General features: G+C 45.3%; 1 protein-coding gene across 1 annotated transcript in view; it reads left to right on the top strand.

Moving 5' to 3' along the window:
- The window catches only part of STAB2 (stabilin 2), a 270,647-nt gene that overhangs the window by 184,164 nt on the left and 69,031 nt on the right, over positions 1-17,452 (top strand). The window contains exons 48-51 of the mRNA XM_030214413.1: positions 1,269-1,415; positions 7,014-7,160; positions 12,014-12,073; positions 14,109-14,285. Of these exons, the coding sequence (XP_030070273.1) occupies positions 1,269-1,415; positions 7,014-7,160; positions 12,014-12,073; positions 14,109-14,285 (531 nt within the window). The remainder of the gene's footprint in view (positions 1-1,268; positions 1,416-7,013; positions 7,161-12,013; positions 12,074-14,108; positions 14,286-17,452) is intronic.

Below are 17,452 nucleotides of genomic sequence, written 5' to 3'. Positions count from 1 at the left end.
TTATGCAGTCGGCTATCTCGTACATGGTTAAATGTGATATTCAGCATTCAACCACCTAAGCAATACTGCATAAAGATAGGACTATGTTTTATGTGATCTGATTTGGTCACTTGGGCAGTTAAGTGCTGAATATCACTTAACCGCATAAGTGCCAGCTTCGCCCCTGGACTGCCCACAAAATAGCTGGTTCTCAGTATAGTGGTCAGTGCAGATATTACATAAGTAAATAAGTACATAAGTGTTGCCATACTGGGACAGACCAAATGTCCATCAAGCCCAGTATACTGTTCCCAACAATGGCCAATCCAGGTCACAAGTACCTGGCAAGATCACAAAACAGTACAATATATTTTATGCTGCTGCAGAAATAAGCAGTGTATTTTTATAATGGATAATGGACTTTTTGTTTAGGAAACTAGCCAAACCTTTTTTAAACCCTGCTAAGCTAACTGCTTTTACCACATTCTCTGGCAACAAATTCCAGAGTTTAATTACACATTGAATGAAGAAATATTTTCTCAGATTGATTTTAATTTTACTACTTTGTAGTTTCATTGCGTGCCCACTAGTCCTAGTATTTTTTTTGAAAGAGTAAACAAGCGATTCACGTCTACCCATTCCACTCCACTCGATATTTTATATATCTCCCCTCAGCTGTCTTTTCTCCAAGCTGAAGAGCCCAAGCCATTTCACCCTTTCCTCATAGGGAAGTCATCCCATCCCCTTTATCATTTTCATCTCCCTTCTCTGTACCTTTTCTAATTCCACTATATCTTTCTGGAGATGCAGCAACCAGAATTGCACACAGTATTCAAGGTGCGGTCGCACCATGGAGCGATACAAAGCCATTGCAACATCTTGGTTTTTATTTTCCATTCCTTTCCTAATAATGCCTAACATTCTATTTGCTTTCTTTGCTGCTGCAGCACGCTGAGCAGAGGGTTTCAAAGTATCGTCAACTCCTTTTATGAAGCAGGGCTACTGATTAGCATGCGCTGAATGCAAAGAAGCCCATTCAGTTCTCATGGGGTTCTTCGCATTCAGCGCACACTAATCGCTTTGTAAAAGGAGCCCTAAGTGTCACTGAATATCAGCAGGTAGCCCCACACAGGCCTCTCCTGGCTACTTAAATCGCTTTGAACATCAGCCCCACTATATTTGCTTGGGAAAATGGCTTTTGAAAATTGCCATCACTATGAACGTAGGAAACTGCTGGGATCGTTGAGCCTTGATTTCTCTATATTTCCAAACTCCTTTTTTACTCCTAGATAAGTGTATGGAGACTCATAGGACTGATGCCTCAGATCCTCCGAAACCATATCGTGGCCTGTAATCAGCTTTTCATTAATGAACTGACGTCAATGACGACAGTCACTTCTCTGCAAGGAGAAACTATCCAAATCACATCTTCACAGGTAAAAGAAATAGCAAAAAGGTGAAAAACTGAATCTATCCGGTTTAGGTAACACAAGACTTACTTCTTAGGATGTGGCTTAAGCCTGGGTTGAGATGCTTTGCATTTCTTTCACAAATCAGTGCCCAGGGCACGGATTGGTTTTGGTGCTCTCACCAAGTGGTTACCCCTGCTTGCCCAGCCCACCCCTTATAACAGGCCTGCTGAGGTGGGTAAGTGCTGAAATGAAGTTGGAAGGATCATATCCAGCCCTGTTGGATTCACCATGAATACGTTTTCTTCCACTCAGCATCTGAAGCTTATATATAAATATTTTTTGAAGCTACTAATATGATCATGTCTGGCACAGTACAACTAACATTGGTTTTAAACGCTACTAATTCTGGTCCAACTCAAGGACCAGGGAATCAGAAATATCAGTGCAAATTGTATGCCATTCCATGTAGGGTAGTTTTTAGCAAATGAATGGGGATGTGTCTTTTAAATTTTAAAATTTCCAAGTATTTAGGGAGTCCAATTCGACTCCAGGAGCTCCAATCAGAATTGGTATTACCATCGATTTTTTTTTTGCTCTAAAGTCATTCTGCTTCAATATGTAAATCACAGTAATTTTGTTATTTTGTAACATGTTTTTCATCAATTCTACTACCACCAGGTATTGCCACATCTAGAAAACACATTTTTTTTTCTTTGACAGTGATGTCAGGAGTGTCACACTTAGAGGAGCATTTTTGAAAGGACGCCCGAATCAGAATAGAGACGTGCACATCAGAATCACACATGTATGTTCAAACAGGAAAGAAGTCCAGATTTCCTGTTTGAAAATATGTGAGATGCAGCCAGGGCTTACTTTCTGGGGGGAATTGCATGGAACACAGTTCCACCACTTCTTTTCCTACTGGAATCTTCTTCTCCAGTCCCTCCCTTCCAGGCCACCTGCAGGGAATAAAGGGGTGAGCAGGAAGCAGAGCAGAGAACAGTCACTGCTTCCTAATTAATCTCTTCTTCTGTCCTTAGTCACAGGGGTGATGTGATACAAACGTTCAAATATTTGAAAGGTATTAATCCGCAAACGAACCTTTTCCGGAGATGGGAAGGCAATAGATCTGGAGGACATGAAATGAGATTGAAGGGGGGCAGACTCAAGAAAAATGTCCGGAAGTATTTTTTTCACGGAGAGAGTGGTGGATACTTGGAATGCCCTCCCGCGGGAGGTGGTGGAGATGAAAACGGTAACGGAATTCAAAAATGCGTGGGATAAACATAAAGGAATCCTGTTCAGAAGGAATGGATCCTGAGAAGCTTAGCGGAGATTGGGTGGCAGAGCCGGTGGTGGGAGACGGGGCTAGTGGTTGGGAGGTGGGGCTATTGCTGGGCAGACTTCTACGGTCTGTGCCCTGAAATGGCAGATAGAAATCAAGGTCAGGTATACACAGAAAGTAGCATATAAGAGTTTATCTTGTTGGGCAGACTGGATGGACCATGCAGGTCTTTTTCTGCCGTCATCTACTATGTTACTCACGGTACTATGTTACTATGTTAGTCCTGCCCCTGGTTCGTTTGCCCCCCTATCCCAGTTCCACTACCTTTTTGACTACAAACTTAGCACTCGTGAGACTGACATCACCATACTACAAACTAAGGGGGTCCTTTTACAAAGGTGTGCTGAAAAGTGGCTTGCGGTAGTGTAGGCACGGGTTTTTGGGCACTCGCAGGATCATTTTTCAGCGCGCCTGTAAAAACGGGCTCTTTTTTTCCCTGAAAATGGACGTGCGGCCATTTTTATTTTGCCGCACGTCCATTTTGGGTCTCTGACCTTACCACCAGCCATAGACCTAGCGGTAAAGAATTTGGATGGTAAGGACCTATGCGTATCAGATGCCACTTGGCGTGCGTCCGCTACGCGCATCCGAAAATAAAAATTATTTTTCAGATGCACGTAGCGGACGCACGCCAAAAATGAAATTACCACAAGAGCCATACGGTAGTTGGGCGGTAAGTCCAATTTGACGCGCATTGGGCACACGAAGGTGCCTACACAGCTTAGTAAAAGGGGCCCTGAAACATTCAAACTATGAGAGTGATGGGAACGACAAGGGACATGGATATCTGTATGGTAGCATTCTTAGAAAATGCTACACAGATATCCATGCAGAGTAGAGGGGCAGCCTAGTGGTTAGCAGGGCTGCCGAGAGGGAGGGCAGGGGAGGCAAAATTCCCCGGGCCCAGGCCTCCAAGGAGGGCCCGGCGCCAGGGTCAGGCTGCCGGTGCTGCAGTTCCCAGTCTCACTTGCCTGCCTCCTCGGCTCCGGGTCCCCTGCATTCAAAGCGGCAGTTGCAGATCGCCTCTCTTCTGGCCTTCCCTCTCTGTGTCCCGCCCTCGCGGAAACCAGAAGTTACATCAGACAAGGGCGGGACACAGGGAGGGAAGGCCAGAAGAGAGGCGATCTGCGACTGCCGCTTTCAATGCAGGGGGCCCAGAGCCGTGGAGGCAGGCAGGTGAGACCGCAGACTGCAGCGGCGGGGGGAGCGACGGGGGACGGCAGCGTCGGGGACGACGACGGGGGCGGCAGCAGCGGGTGACGGAGGCGGGGCAGAGGTGGGGCGGCCTTGCCCCAGGCCTGGCCTAGTCTCTCTGCGGCCCTGGTGGTTAGTGCATTGGACTGTAAACCAAGGGATCCAGGTTCAAATCTCACTTTAACTCTTTTTTTTTTGTACTGTACCTGAATGTACACCACTTCAATATGCTTGAGGGTGGCTTATATATTAAGATACAATAAGTATTTTTCTGTTCCTTGAGGAAGTTGAACCTGGGTCCTTTGGTTTACAGCCCAATGCACTAACCACTAGGCTACTCTTCAGATCTGCATGCTGTGCTGTTCAGAATGCCTGTAATGCCTGAAGCTGTCACAGCGTCTGGTATTCCTTTCCAGTTTCGGTTTCAGGGGAGAAGGATGGGGACACCAACCACTGGGGGATTAAGGAAGTGTCATGCATTAATCCCTCCATTGGCCAACTGCTCAACCAGAGCACCTTTTTATACCCTTGCCATGAAGGAAACAGGTCTAACTATGGACCTCCCATTTCCTTCCCTTGAGATTTGGATGTTTCAAGCACATGGACATCTGTTTTGGCATTTTAGGACATCCATATGCTTCGAAAATAAGCACTTTAGCGAGCAAAAACAAGGCACTTACTAATGCATTCCCCCCCCCCCCCCCCCCGCAGATTCTACAAAAGCTGTCAAAAATTCCAGGTGCAAATTTGGACGTGCTCCCAATTTGCACATGGAATTTAATTGAATAATGAATCAATTAGTGTCAATAATTGGCTTTTTAATTATTGGCAATAATTACATTTCATTATCATGTATGTGCGTAACTTTAGGTGTGGAATCTGCACCTAAATTTTATGCACGACTCAAAAAAAGGGGGGCGCAGAAACGGGAGGGTCATGGGCGTTTTCAGAGCAGAGCGTAGGCGTGGTTTTGAATACACATGTAATTGGGGCTCTGTTTGTACGTTTTTTTGCAGTTCATTTCCACCACATTTTCATCGGTGCAAACGGACATGCCTGAATTTGCACACGATCCCAGTGTCTAAGCGCTATTCTATAAACCACACCTAACGTTAAGCAAGGCTAATAAAATGGCATTTTTTTTCGGCACCAATTTTTTCTGCACCATGTATAGCATTCCCCCCTTTGTGGTAAGCCTTTTCTTGCACGTTAACCGCGCATTACGGTTTAGCAAAAGGGTCCCAAAGCTAAGTTAAAAATAAAAAAGTAAGGAGCTACTCATAGAAAACTAAATAGTATTCCTAAGGATTTGTTAGTGTTTCACTGTGCTTCTTGTTATGTATACTTTGCAAAATACAATAAAAAATAAAGATACAAAAGAAAAAAAATGTAAGTAACTGATTAAAGGAATCATGGAAAGGACTGGGACCATAATAAATAGTAATGCACATTTTATTCAAAATGAAAACAAATCAAACTTTATTAGGTCAGGTCTGCTTTAGTGGGTTAGTGGGAAGTACTATGTTCTTCCATGTGGAAGGTCTCTATTTTGATTCCTGGACTGAGTTACTCTTGCTGGTGTTGTTGCAGATGGGATGGGAGCCTTGGGGTTAATAAGAATGTAACTCTTCCTCATGCTCTCTGTCAGGATGGAAGTATAAGTGATAATGCTACACCCCATACTGCTGGGGCCTTGGTTGGATAGGAGGGGGGGAATACTTTTCCAGAGCTCAAGCTTCAAGGTAGTGGCGTAGCCACAGGTGGGCCGGGGTGGGCCGGGGCCCACCCACTTAGGGCTCAGCACACATTTAGTGGTAGCTGGTGGGGATCCAAAGCTCCGCCAGCTGAAGACCTCCTCCTGATGGTGCTGAAAACATTGCTCTCCACTTCAGAAGTCTGAGCTTCCTAAGCTGCTGATACTGGCAACTGTGCATGCTCAGTTTTCAGCACATGCCTGCTGCAGGCTGCCAAGGTAGAGAGCAGTGTTTTCCTGCCAGCTGAGATATTTTTTTTTAAGTTGGTGGGGGAGGGGGGGAGAACACTTGTGCCCACCCACTTCTTGTCTAGGCCCACCCAAAATCTGCTGTCTGGCTATGCCCCTGCTTCAAGGAGTTATCACACCAAATCTTGATGAGTAAGTCTGAATCAGAAGAAAGAAAAAATGTCAAGCTCACTCAGTTTTGGTCTTAGAATTTTAGTACATCAGCATAAATCTTAAATAAAAGAGGAACATATAGAGCAGATGACTTTGGTAAGCTGTAGTTCTTCAACAAACAAGGAGACCCAAATCCTTTTCCAGTCAAGTTCAGGTGGTCACCTGAAGTTCTAGTATCCTTTGTAGCTCCTCTTCTGGTCTATGTGAGTTAATCCTTAGCTGACCCTGTCTTCCAAGTGGTCCTCCTTCTTCTCCTTCTCCTAGGTAGACCAAAAATTACATGATAAACTTACCTAAGGAGCGCTTTTACTAAGCCGCGTAAGTGTCTATGCATGCCCAACGCACACCAAAATGGAGCTACCGCGTGGCTTTTGCTGTAGTTTCATTTTTGGCGTGCGTCCGATACGCGCATCTGAAAAATTATTTTTAGACGTGAGTACTGGGTGCGCGCCAAGCGGCATTTGGCGCACATAGGTCATTACCGCCCGGTTACTGCGTGAGACTTTACCGCTAGGTCAATGGCTGGAAATTTTCATTTTGTCGCACGTCCATTTTCGGCAAAACTTTTAAAAAAGGCATTTTTTTTGGCCGGTGCGCTGAAAAATGATTCTGCGTGCACCCAAAACACTACCACAGGCCAAAGGACCCCTAAGCTAGAAAGAGACATATGTTGCACCTATTCGGCAACACCTGTGCCTCTACGCCTTCATAATACAGTCTATCCAAAAGCTCCAAGACAACAGGAAGTCTGTGCATATATTTGGTGGTAATAGAATAAAAATCCCCAGCTAGTTGTGAATGAAGGTAGAGCATAAGACCATAATCAACAGGAACCAAGAAAGAGGCAGGTTAATATTTTGAATAATACAACCACATATTTGTCAGCTGCATTTTTCTCAGGAGAATTTCTTTCTTTATTATTTTACAGGACATGGTGTATTTGAATAACAAAACAAAGATAATAACCAGTGATCTGCTTCATACAAATGGTATAATACATGTTGTAGATAAATTGCTAGTCCCTCAGAAGAGGCAAGTCATTCAGAAGAAATTATATTTTGCCTATCCAAAACTGGTACGTACACAAACATCCTACTGCCTGAATTGAATTAGAAGATTAAATAGTAAAACTAAGAGTACGTTAGCAAAAACCCATTCACAGAAGACCCTTGGAAAAGTTCTTTTGTGGATTCGGAGTTTAGAGGGTTCTTCAGGTTCAGTGGACTCACAGGTCTAAATAATTAACACGTAGAGGGGCATAATCGAACGGGGCGCCCAAGATTTCATGAGGACGTCCTCGCAGGATGGCCCCATAAAAGCGCGGGGCAACCCGTATTATCGAAACAAGATGGGCGTCCATCTTTCGTTTCGATAGTGCGGTCGGGGACGCCCAAATCATGAAATTTAGGTCGACCTTAGAGATGGTCGTCCTTAGGTTGTTTTGTTTTCGGCGATAATGGAAACCGAGGACACCCATCTCAAAAACGACCAAATCCAAGCCCTGTGGTCGTGGGAGGAGCCAGCATTGGTAGTGCACTGGTCCCCCTCACATGCCAGGACACCAACCGGGCACCCTAGGGGCACTGCAGTGGATTTCAGAAAAAGGTCCCAGGTGCATAGCTCCCTTACCTTGGGTGCTGAACCCCCAACCCCCCCCCCAACCCACAACTGTACACCACTACCATAGCCCTTAGGGATGAAGGGGGGCACCTACATGTGGGTACAGTGGGTTTCTGGTGGGTTTTGGAGGGCTCACATTTACCACCACAAGTGTAACAGGTGGGGGGGATGGGCCTGGGTCCGCCTGCCTGAAGTACCCTGCGCCCACTACAACTGCTCCAGGTACCTGCATTCTTCTGCGATGGACCTGAGTATGGCATTTGAGGCTGGCAAAAAAGTATTTTTAAAGATTATTTTTAGGGTGGGAGCGGGTTAGTGACCACTGGGGGAGTAATGGGAGGTCATCTCCGATTCCCTCCGGTGGTCATCTGGTCAGTTCAGGCACCTTTTTGATGCTTGGTCGTGAAAAAAAATGGACCAAGTAAAGTCAGCCAAGTGTTCATCAGGGACGCCCTTCTTTTTTCCATTGTCGGCCGAGGAGGCCCATCTCCTAAGCACGCCCCTGTCCCGCCTTCGCTACACTGCCGACAAGCCCCCGGGATCTTTGGTTGTCCCCGCAATGGAAAGGAGTTGAGGGCACCCAAAATCGGCTTTCGATTATGCCGATTTGGGCGACCTTGCGAGAAGGACGCCCATCTCCCGATTTGTGTCTGAAGATGGGCGCCCTTCTCTTTTGAAAATTCACCTGATTGTGTACCTTCTCAAAAGAGCACCAGGTCCAGGGTTTTTTTAGCCTGTGTGCACTGGTACCTTTTTTCCTGCCTTCCAAAATGTCCTATCCATCCCATTACATTTCTAACTCAAAATCTCCCCACTTATTTTATTTTCTCCCCATTGGTGCAAAAAGCTAGGCTTCAACCTGTGTCTCTCACATTCAGAGGCAGCAACTTTTCTATCTAGAGCTATTCTGGGTTCCATGGCTGCATGTACCCTACCAGCTGGAAAAAAAAAAGCCCTGGATACCCCACCCTCCCAAAGGTTGGCTCTGCATGAGTACTGGCAACATTTGTCCTAGAAAAAAAGCACCGACCAGGTCAATATCTAGCCTGCAGGGGTCAGCATTTTTTTTACCCAAATGCCAGTTATATCCAGAAGCCAGGTCATTTATGTAGGTGCTAGCCAATATTCAGACCTGTGCCTGGATAAAATTAGGGTAACTGTTAGCTGGTCAAACTTTATCTGGACACCTACACGGTTAGCAGACTAAGTATTGGCACTAAGGGGGTAATTCTCAAAATGTGACCTGGAATGATGTGCGCTAAGCTTCTGCTAGGGGGGGGGGGGGGGGGTCATGTTTCCTTATAGTGGTTGTACCACAAGAATACTGCTAGGGGTGCCATTTTGAAGATAGTACCAGCTAGGACAGGAGCAACTGGGGATTGTTCCTGCTTGATGACTACTGCACCAGCAATGAAAATAATGGTAAGCCCTTTCAGGGGACGGAGACACTTTGATTGGGGGACGGGGATGTGATCAGGACGTGGAGGATGTGATTGGGGAGGTGGGGGCTGGGGGGACTTGGATCAGGAGGATTGGGGATGTGATTGGGGGTGGGGGCTTGGATCAGGGAGGTGAGGGTTTGGATTGGGGGAGTGGGTGCTTGATCAGGGAGGATGGGGGAAGCTCTCATGGACTCTATATGACCCTAGAGCATGGAAGCCCTGATGCTCCTGGGCCATTGGAATAATGCTGCTTGCAAGGTGGCTCACAAGTATCGTTTTTTTATCATGCTAATCAGCATGCCTCAAGTTACTGACTCCTGTGGCAAATCAAGGTGTGATAAAAACTCACCATTTACCGCACCTGGATACCTTCCCCCCTAAGAACAACTAAATATCAGTTTGGGAGCTGGCCATCAGGATTTTACCAGGTTGGAGTCTTCCTATTGAGTTGAATCCCGTTTGAATATTGACCCCTCCATTCTTTTGGATCAAAATAACCATGATCTAAACTGGAGCAGCCTCCATCTGGCTATTTTCATTGGGGAAGAGGTATATTTTGGTTAAGATTATAATAAGTCATTGTCCAGGTAAAAATAAAACCCCAGAGACAAAGGTTTTTGTCTTAATTGTGTTCAGGTCAATCCTTAAACTCCACAGCTGGTGTTTCTTTTAAATGCTGTCTGCAAAATGATCACTGCCAGCCACTGTCTGGATGTCTGCCAGTGGCGTAGCCACAGGTGGGCCTGGGTGGGCTGGGGCCCACCCAATTAGGGCTCAGGCCCACCCAACAGCAGCACATGTATTAGCGGTAGCAGGTGGGGATCCCAAGTTCCGCCAGCTGAAGACTTCCCCCTGATGGTAATGAAAACGCTATTCTCCACGATACCAGCACGTGCGTATGCTCAGTTTTCAGCGCGTGCCTGCTGCAGACTGCTAAGGTGGAAAGAAGCGTTTTCCTGCCAGCTGAGATTTTGTTTTGGTGGTGGGTGAAGGGGAGAACACTTGGTGCCCACCCACTTCTTTTCTAGACCCACCCAAAATCTGTTGTCTGGCTACCCTGATGTCTGCATTAAATATCTGAGAATGCCACAGACCATTACCAATATCTGGGCAACAGCAATATTTAGCATCGCTATCCAGATATTCTCCAGCTCCGCCCAGACTCCCAAACCAGACCACCTGGCGCTATCCAGATATCCCCAGGGTGGTCTGCAATTATTCTCAGTGGCGTTATCCAGATAAAGCTTTATCTAGATAGCAGGTTCTACATCCCAGATACCTGCTTGTAGGTAAACAACAATAAACACAGGACAGCTACATACCGGGCCCAGGGAATCTCGGTGGCCCTGCTTGGAACAACTGTTCTAGAATCTACGCACCTAATATTAGTAAGTGGTTGCACCTAACTTTAGGCAGTTAGACTCATAAATGATAGTATTCTATAACCTGCATGCCTGCCCGACACGCCCCTGATCCACCCATGCCCATCCCATGTCTATGCCCTCTTTGAAGTTGGGTACTCTGGAATTTGAGCATGCAGTTTATAGAATAGCGACTAAGGGTGGTTATATGAATAACTGCTAATTGGTGCCAACTATTGATAATTAAGGCCAATTATATTCAATAATTGGCTGTTAACTCCAAATTAACAGCCAAATATTTAATTAAGTTATACACACAACTGACCTTATTCTATAAATTGCGTATTCAATTTTGCACGCTAAACGTAAAGTTGGCCACCCAACTTTATAGACTTGGGGAATGGAGTAGATAGATCTTCTGAACGCATTTGATAATGTACCTGATGAAAGACTCCAGAGAAAATTAATTAGTGCTGGGATGGGAGGAAATGTCTTATTGTGGATTGAGACCTGTTTAAAAGATAGAAAACAAAGGGTAGGGTTAAATGGTCAGTATTGTCAATGGAGAGGGGTGAATAGTGGAGTGCCTCAGGATCTGTGCTGAGTCTGCTGCTTTTTAACATATTTATAAATGACCTGGAAAAAGGAGTAACGAGGGATGTGATTAAGTTTTCTGATGACACAAAGTTATTCAAAGTTGTTAAATCACAAGAGGATTGTGAAATATTGCAAGATGATCTTATGAGACCATTGAACATTATTAAATAGACCAGTAAAAAAGCCCCGTTTCTGATGCAAATGAAACGGGGGCTAGCAAGGTTTTCTTCAGAGTGTGCATGTGGGAGTGTGTGTCCCTGCCCTCTGCCCTCTCTCCCTCCCCCTCCCCCCTTGGAGTCCAGTCCTTCAGTGTTACGTTTCCTGCTGTTCTGTGTTTGTGTTACAGAGAGAATGAGGGCATCTCTCTCCCCTCTCCCCTCCCTCCTCTGAGTCCTTCACTGTTACAGAGAGAGGGATTTCGTGCTATGCTGTTTTCCTTCACTCATGGGGAAACCGGATATCTCTGGCGCTTCACACTTCCGGCTGGAGGCTTCATAGAACGTTGGTCTTGCCTTTTATATATACAGTATAGATATTTGGGGGGGGGGGGGGGGGTTGCCGGGTTCTTGAAGCCTGGATTGGCCGCTGTCGGAGACAGGATGCTGGGCTTGATGGACCCTTGGTCTTTTCCCAGTATGGCGCTGCTTATGTGCTTATGAGACAGGGCAACCAAATGGCAGATGACATTTAATGTGGGCAAGTGCAAAGTAATGCATGTAACAAAGAAGAACCCAAGCTATAGCTAAATGATGCAAGGTTCCACATTAGGAGTCGCCACCCAGTTGTCTGAATATCCCAAGAGCCCTGGCTATGAGAATTATCTGCCCTATCTGGATAATTCCTTTTGAATATCAAGCCTCTCCTGGGTTTTTATGGGTGAATTTATTTATAATTCTTTGTGTTTTTAGGACAATCTTACTGATGTTGCAGATAGAAATGGATACACAATATTTAGCAGTTTATTGCAGGTAAACAAACTTTATAATTTCAGATGCAAACAAAGAACAGAGACTGTAACCTTTTTTTTGTTTGCGCTGACTGCTTTTCATGCATTACGGTCAGTAGGAAGGAAGGTTAAAGAATCAACGGAAGAGTCATCTGACTGTTCACCCTGCCTTCACATTCCAATTTATCTTCATGTACCATTCACTTCAACATATTTATGCTTTTTTTATGTTATTATTGTGTTTTTACTATCATTTGCTATATGTTGATAGCATAAAAACACTTAGCTTCAGCAGTGGATCAGCGAGGGCAATCCCTTCGACGACCCATTTCACCTCCCAGGCTTCTTCAGGGGAATTAAATGCCCTACTACACTGCCACACTGTATAAAAATATATATATACTAGTAAAGAAGGCCCGTTTCGGTAGGCAATGAAACGGGCGCTAGCAAGGTAATCCCCCACCCTCCCTCGCTGTCTCGCTCTGTCCCCTCCGAGACCCACACCCCCTCCTTCCCTTCCAGTTCAAGGCCCCCTCACGCCCCTCCCACCAAGTTACAGACTCCCCCCTCCCTCCAATTTCAACACCCTCCCCTCTGCGTTACTGACCCCCTGGATCCCCCTGCCGTGACCCTCTCAACCCCACTTTCCGCTGAAAACCCTCCCCCGCTGCCATCGCGTACCTGTGCTGACAGGGGACCCCAACCCCCGACAGGTGAAGTCCTCTTCTCGTCTGCGCCGGCGTTGCTTGCTGAATGGTCTGATCAAGTTTCTGTGCGTGCGTCTGATGTCAGACGCACACACAGAAACATGATCAGATCATTGGCTCGCGCTGCTATGTTGTGATTGGGCACTGTCGCTGCTGATGCACCCGGAAGTGGGAGACATCATCATTTCAGGAGATGGATACAAAAGCACAAATGCCTCAAGGCTTATGTCTACGCAGTCAGCTTCAGAACGTTGGAGGTGCGTTTTATTATATAGGATTAGAGTCTTCAAAATACTTGCACTACAAGTTCAAAGAAAAAAGAAAATAACATTTAAACATGACACTTCAGGGAACTTACTGAATGTAGATAAATTGGAAGGTGAAAGAAGCAATGATGAGTAATTTTTTGAACTTTATAAACTTTAAAGGATTTTTTTGACCAATGAACGATACTGTGAGCTGCATATGCAAAGGAACTGGTATTCCCGCATGGGACCAGTATTGATGTCTTCTTATAACGATCACAGCCAACCGAGGTTTTTTTTTTCTCCATTTTTTTCAAAATTGTAATTTATTGATGTTTGTTTGCACTTCACATTTACAATTTTAGCTTTTTTCATAAGAAGAAAGTTGTGATAGTTTCCATTTTTCTAGTTTTAATGTTTTACTTATTTAAAGTGGGGGTTTTTTTTTCTATTTTCGGATTTGGATTCCTCTCCAGGGAAAAAAATATATGCATGGGTCAGTGGGATCTTTCATCCACTCAGAAAATTATATGGCCCTGCCCAATTTATTGAACTTTTGCCAAGGGGTATATACCATGATCTACACACTATTTCATTATAGGCACCAGCTTTGTGGGTGCTGTGGGTACTTGAGCACCCCCATTATTAAGCAAACTGTGTCGAACAAAGGGTAATTTTGAAATCATTTTGAAAAGTTGACACACATTTACATGGTATTATGTTTTATTTGTCATGAGATGTTGTGAATCATCAATAAATATGGAAAACAAATAAATAGAAATGTTAAAGGGATTCATAATGGCATCCCTCACTACATATTGTCTTCACATTTGGAACCAAAAGGAGAAATTAGACCTTACTTGCTAATTTTCTTTCATTGAGTCCCTCCAGACCAGTCCTGATGAGTGGGTATGCGCACTCCTACCAGCAGAGGGAGACTGAGAACTACTAGAGTTATGACATCACCCTAGAAAGGTTCAGCGACTACCCACTCATTGGGTCTGGAGGGATGATGAGGATAAATGTGTTTATCTGGTGGATCATCTATGCATTGATTGTTCATAGAAGATTTCATTCTACAGTATGTATCTTCCATGCTATATAGGACACAGGCTTGCTAAGCCTCATCAGTGATCCTGTTCATAAGCCAGTCACCTTATTCTGGCCTTCAGATAAAACTATCAAAGCCTTGCCCAAGGAACGACAGGATTTCTTGTTTAACAAACAAAACAAGAACAAGCTTGTGGAGTGTTTGAAGTTCCATGTCATTAGAGATGCCAAGGTGAGTGACTGTTGGGCTTATAAGCAAAGAAGACAGTAATTTGCTACGAGACATAGGCCTTTATCAAAGTTCAATTTATTTGATACTAGCCGTTAAGCCCGTAAAAACGGGCGCGTATTGCAGCCCTCCTCTCTCCCCTGGCCTCACCCCGTCCACCGATCCTTCCCCCCATATCCAGTGACCCTCCTCTTTCCCTTGGCCTCCCCCCTCCCCCCATGTCCAGCAACCCTCCTCTGTGCCCTGCTCTCACCCCAAGTCCAGCAACCATGGCCTCTCCCCCCTGCCCTCCCCCCATGTCCAGCTACTGTCATCGCTGCTGCTCCCTCCCCCCTCCATGCCGAGCCCCCTGCACTGACCTGACAGTGCCTCTCACCTCGCTCTGCTGCTGCCTGCAGCGCTTCCACACGGAGGTGAGAGGCGCTGTCAGGTCAGTGCAGGGGGCCCGATACGGAGAGGGGCGGGAGCGGCAGTGGGGATGGGGGGGAGGGTGGAGGTTGTTTTGCGCGATGTTCCTTTCCAGGCGGCAGCAGCGGCATCCGACAATTCGACTCTGTTTCCCTCTCTGTTCCGCCCTCTGACGTCATGATGTCTTGACGCGAGGGCGGGACAGAGAGGGAAGTCTGCACTGCGCATTTGCAAGTGAGTACGGTCACTTGCCGTTTATATGTTTGATACTGCAAATTTTCAAAAAGAAAGGTACTGTTTACATTTTTGAGATCCACATCACACAGATTTAAATGACCATAGTCAGGATGTGGCTTAGGTGGGCAAAAAGTCACATTCTTATAATGGGAATACAGATTTATGTGAAGAGGGTATCGGGTATTTCACCAGCTCAGAGACATACACAGATTTTGAAAAAGTGATCATTTCGGCCAACTTAGTAAACGGACTCCTAAATGTTCTTTGTAAAATGAACCTTATAATGTCCTTAAAGCTACTTGGAGACTGAATGGATATGCACATTTATTCACTGTAAAGCTTCATTTCCAAAGTGAGTTAAGAAGGGAGAAAGAAGAATTATGATTGTTGTTATTATTTAATTGCAGTTGATCTGAATAAACTGAGATACAGAAAAGGTAGTGGCTAATCCATAAACTGAAAAAAATATAGACTACTCCAGAGAACAGCTTCCACTAATTAGAAAGGTAGGCCGGCGAGGGGCATGCCGAGCAGCTGCACATAACATGGCGGCTGCTGCCTGGCAGCTCCTGCGTCAGAGCGACCCTTCCTTTCCGGCATCGACGATTGAGATGACGCGGCAGGAGACCCCCTTGCCGTTGGTTGGGAAGCCAGAAGGGGCAGGGCTACAGGGGAAAGCATAAAAGCTGCCAACGAGAGCTAGGGAGCCTCTTGCTGGCAGCGAGCGGCGCGGGAGTTTCAATCGCGGTATTAGCCGGCTATCAACTGGATTTCCCTCCCTTTTTTTTTAATTTTCTGTTTCTCACAAAAGCCGGCCATAAGATTAGGGCATGCTTTTGTCAAAAATAAGGTTTTAATCAATTTCTAAATGAAAAATAATAAAATTTGTCAAAACTTGAACATGTTTCCATGATTTTGGAAGTCACAGCTTGAAATGAAATAGAAATATTTTGGAAGTTATTTCTGCTATTTTATTTTTGAGGTTTTTTTTTTTTAAGTGAAGTGAAGCCCTAACAATTTGAGCAGGAATAAAATGAGCATAATGTGATAAGAATTTTAGAAGGCAATCTTTTTATACAACTTTTGACGTCACCTGTGCAGCTTTGCTGTGGTTCAGTTCATTTAGAGGTTCTTTTACTAAGCTTCAGTAAAAACTGGCCATATTGCATCCTTATGCAGGTCTTTTCCATTCGCTAAAGCATTTTTACCATAGCCGTAAAAACGTTTTTTTCCTATTTTTTATATTAATGGGCATGTGTTTATGTTGCCATTAGAAACGCAAAAAAAAAAGCAAACACTGGGCCTTCTGTTCAATTCTGGTCACCGCATCTCAAAAAAGATATAGTGGAATTAGAAAAGGTACAGAGAAGGGCGATGAAAATGATAAAGGGGATGGGACGACTTCCCTATGAGGAAAGGCGAACGCGGCTAAGGCTCTTCAGCTTGAAGCAAAGGCAGCTGACAGGAGATATGATAGAGGTCTATAAAATAATGAGTGGAGTTGAACGGGTAGATGTGAAGTGTCTGTTCACGCTTTCCAAAAATACTAGTACTAGGGAGCATGCGATGAAGTTGCAATGTAGTAAATTTAAAACGAATTGGAGAAAATGTTTCTTCACTCAACGTGTAATTAAACTCTGGAATTTGTTGCCAGTGAATGTGGTAAAGGCGGTTAGCTTAGCGGAGTTTAAATAAGGTTTGGGTGGCTTCCTAAAGGAAAAGTCCATAGACCGTTATTAAATGAACTTGAGGAAAATCCACTGTTTCTGGGATAAGCAGTATAGAATGTTTTGTACTTTTTTGGGATCTTGCCAGGTATTTGTGACCTGGATTGGCCACTGTTGGAAACAGGATGCTGGGCTTGATGGACCTTCGGTCTGTCCCAGTATGGCAATACTTATGTACTTATGTATGTACTTATATGATTGAGGTCTACAAAATTCTGAGTGGCGTGGAGCATATGGAGGTGATTCGATTTTTCACCTATTGAAAAAGTAGAAAGACCAGGGGACACTTGATGAAATTGCATGAGAATACATTTAAAACAATAGTGTCTATAATCGCTGGTTAAGTGGCAATTATCAGTGCTGATTGGCTTATTAAGTAATTAATGGCTCCTTTTATAGTGAGCAGCAGTGGCGTAGCTATGTGGGGCCTGGGGGAGCCTGGGCCCCTGTAGATTTGGCCCTGGACCCCCTGCTGGCGACCCGCCCAACCCCCCCTCCCGCCGCCAACCCGCCGTCGCCTGCCTTTGCTGGCGGGGGACCCCAACCCCTGCCAGCCGAGGTCCTCTTTTTCTCGCAAAAGGCTTCCTTCTGTTTCTGACGTCCTACGTGTAGGACATCAGACTCACGGAACGAAGCCTTGCAGATCAGTGTAGGACGTCAGAAACAGAAGGAAGCCTTTTGCGAGAAAAAGAGGACCTCGGCTGGCAGGGGTTGGGGTACCTCGCCAGCAAAGGTAGGCGATGTCGGGTTGGTGGTGGGAGGGGGGTTCGAGAGGGTCGGCGGCAGAAGGGGGGCAAA

This window comes from Microcaecilia unicolor, chromosome 9 (assembly GCF_901765095.1).
Source record: "Microcaecilia unicolor chromosome 9, aMicUni1.1, whole genome shotgun sequence".
Taxonomy (NCBI): Eukaryota; Metazoa; Chordata; class Amphibia; order Gymnophiona; family Siphonopidae; genus Microcaecilia; species Microcaecilia unicolor.
This window is presented reverse-complemented; position numbering and strand designations above follow the sequence as displayed.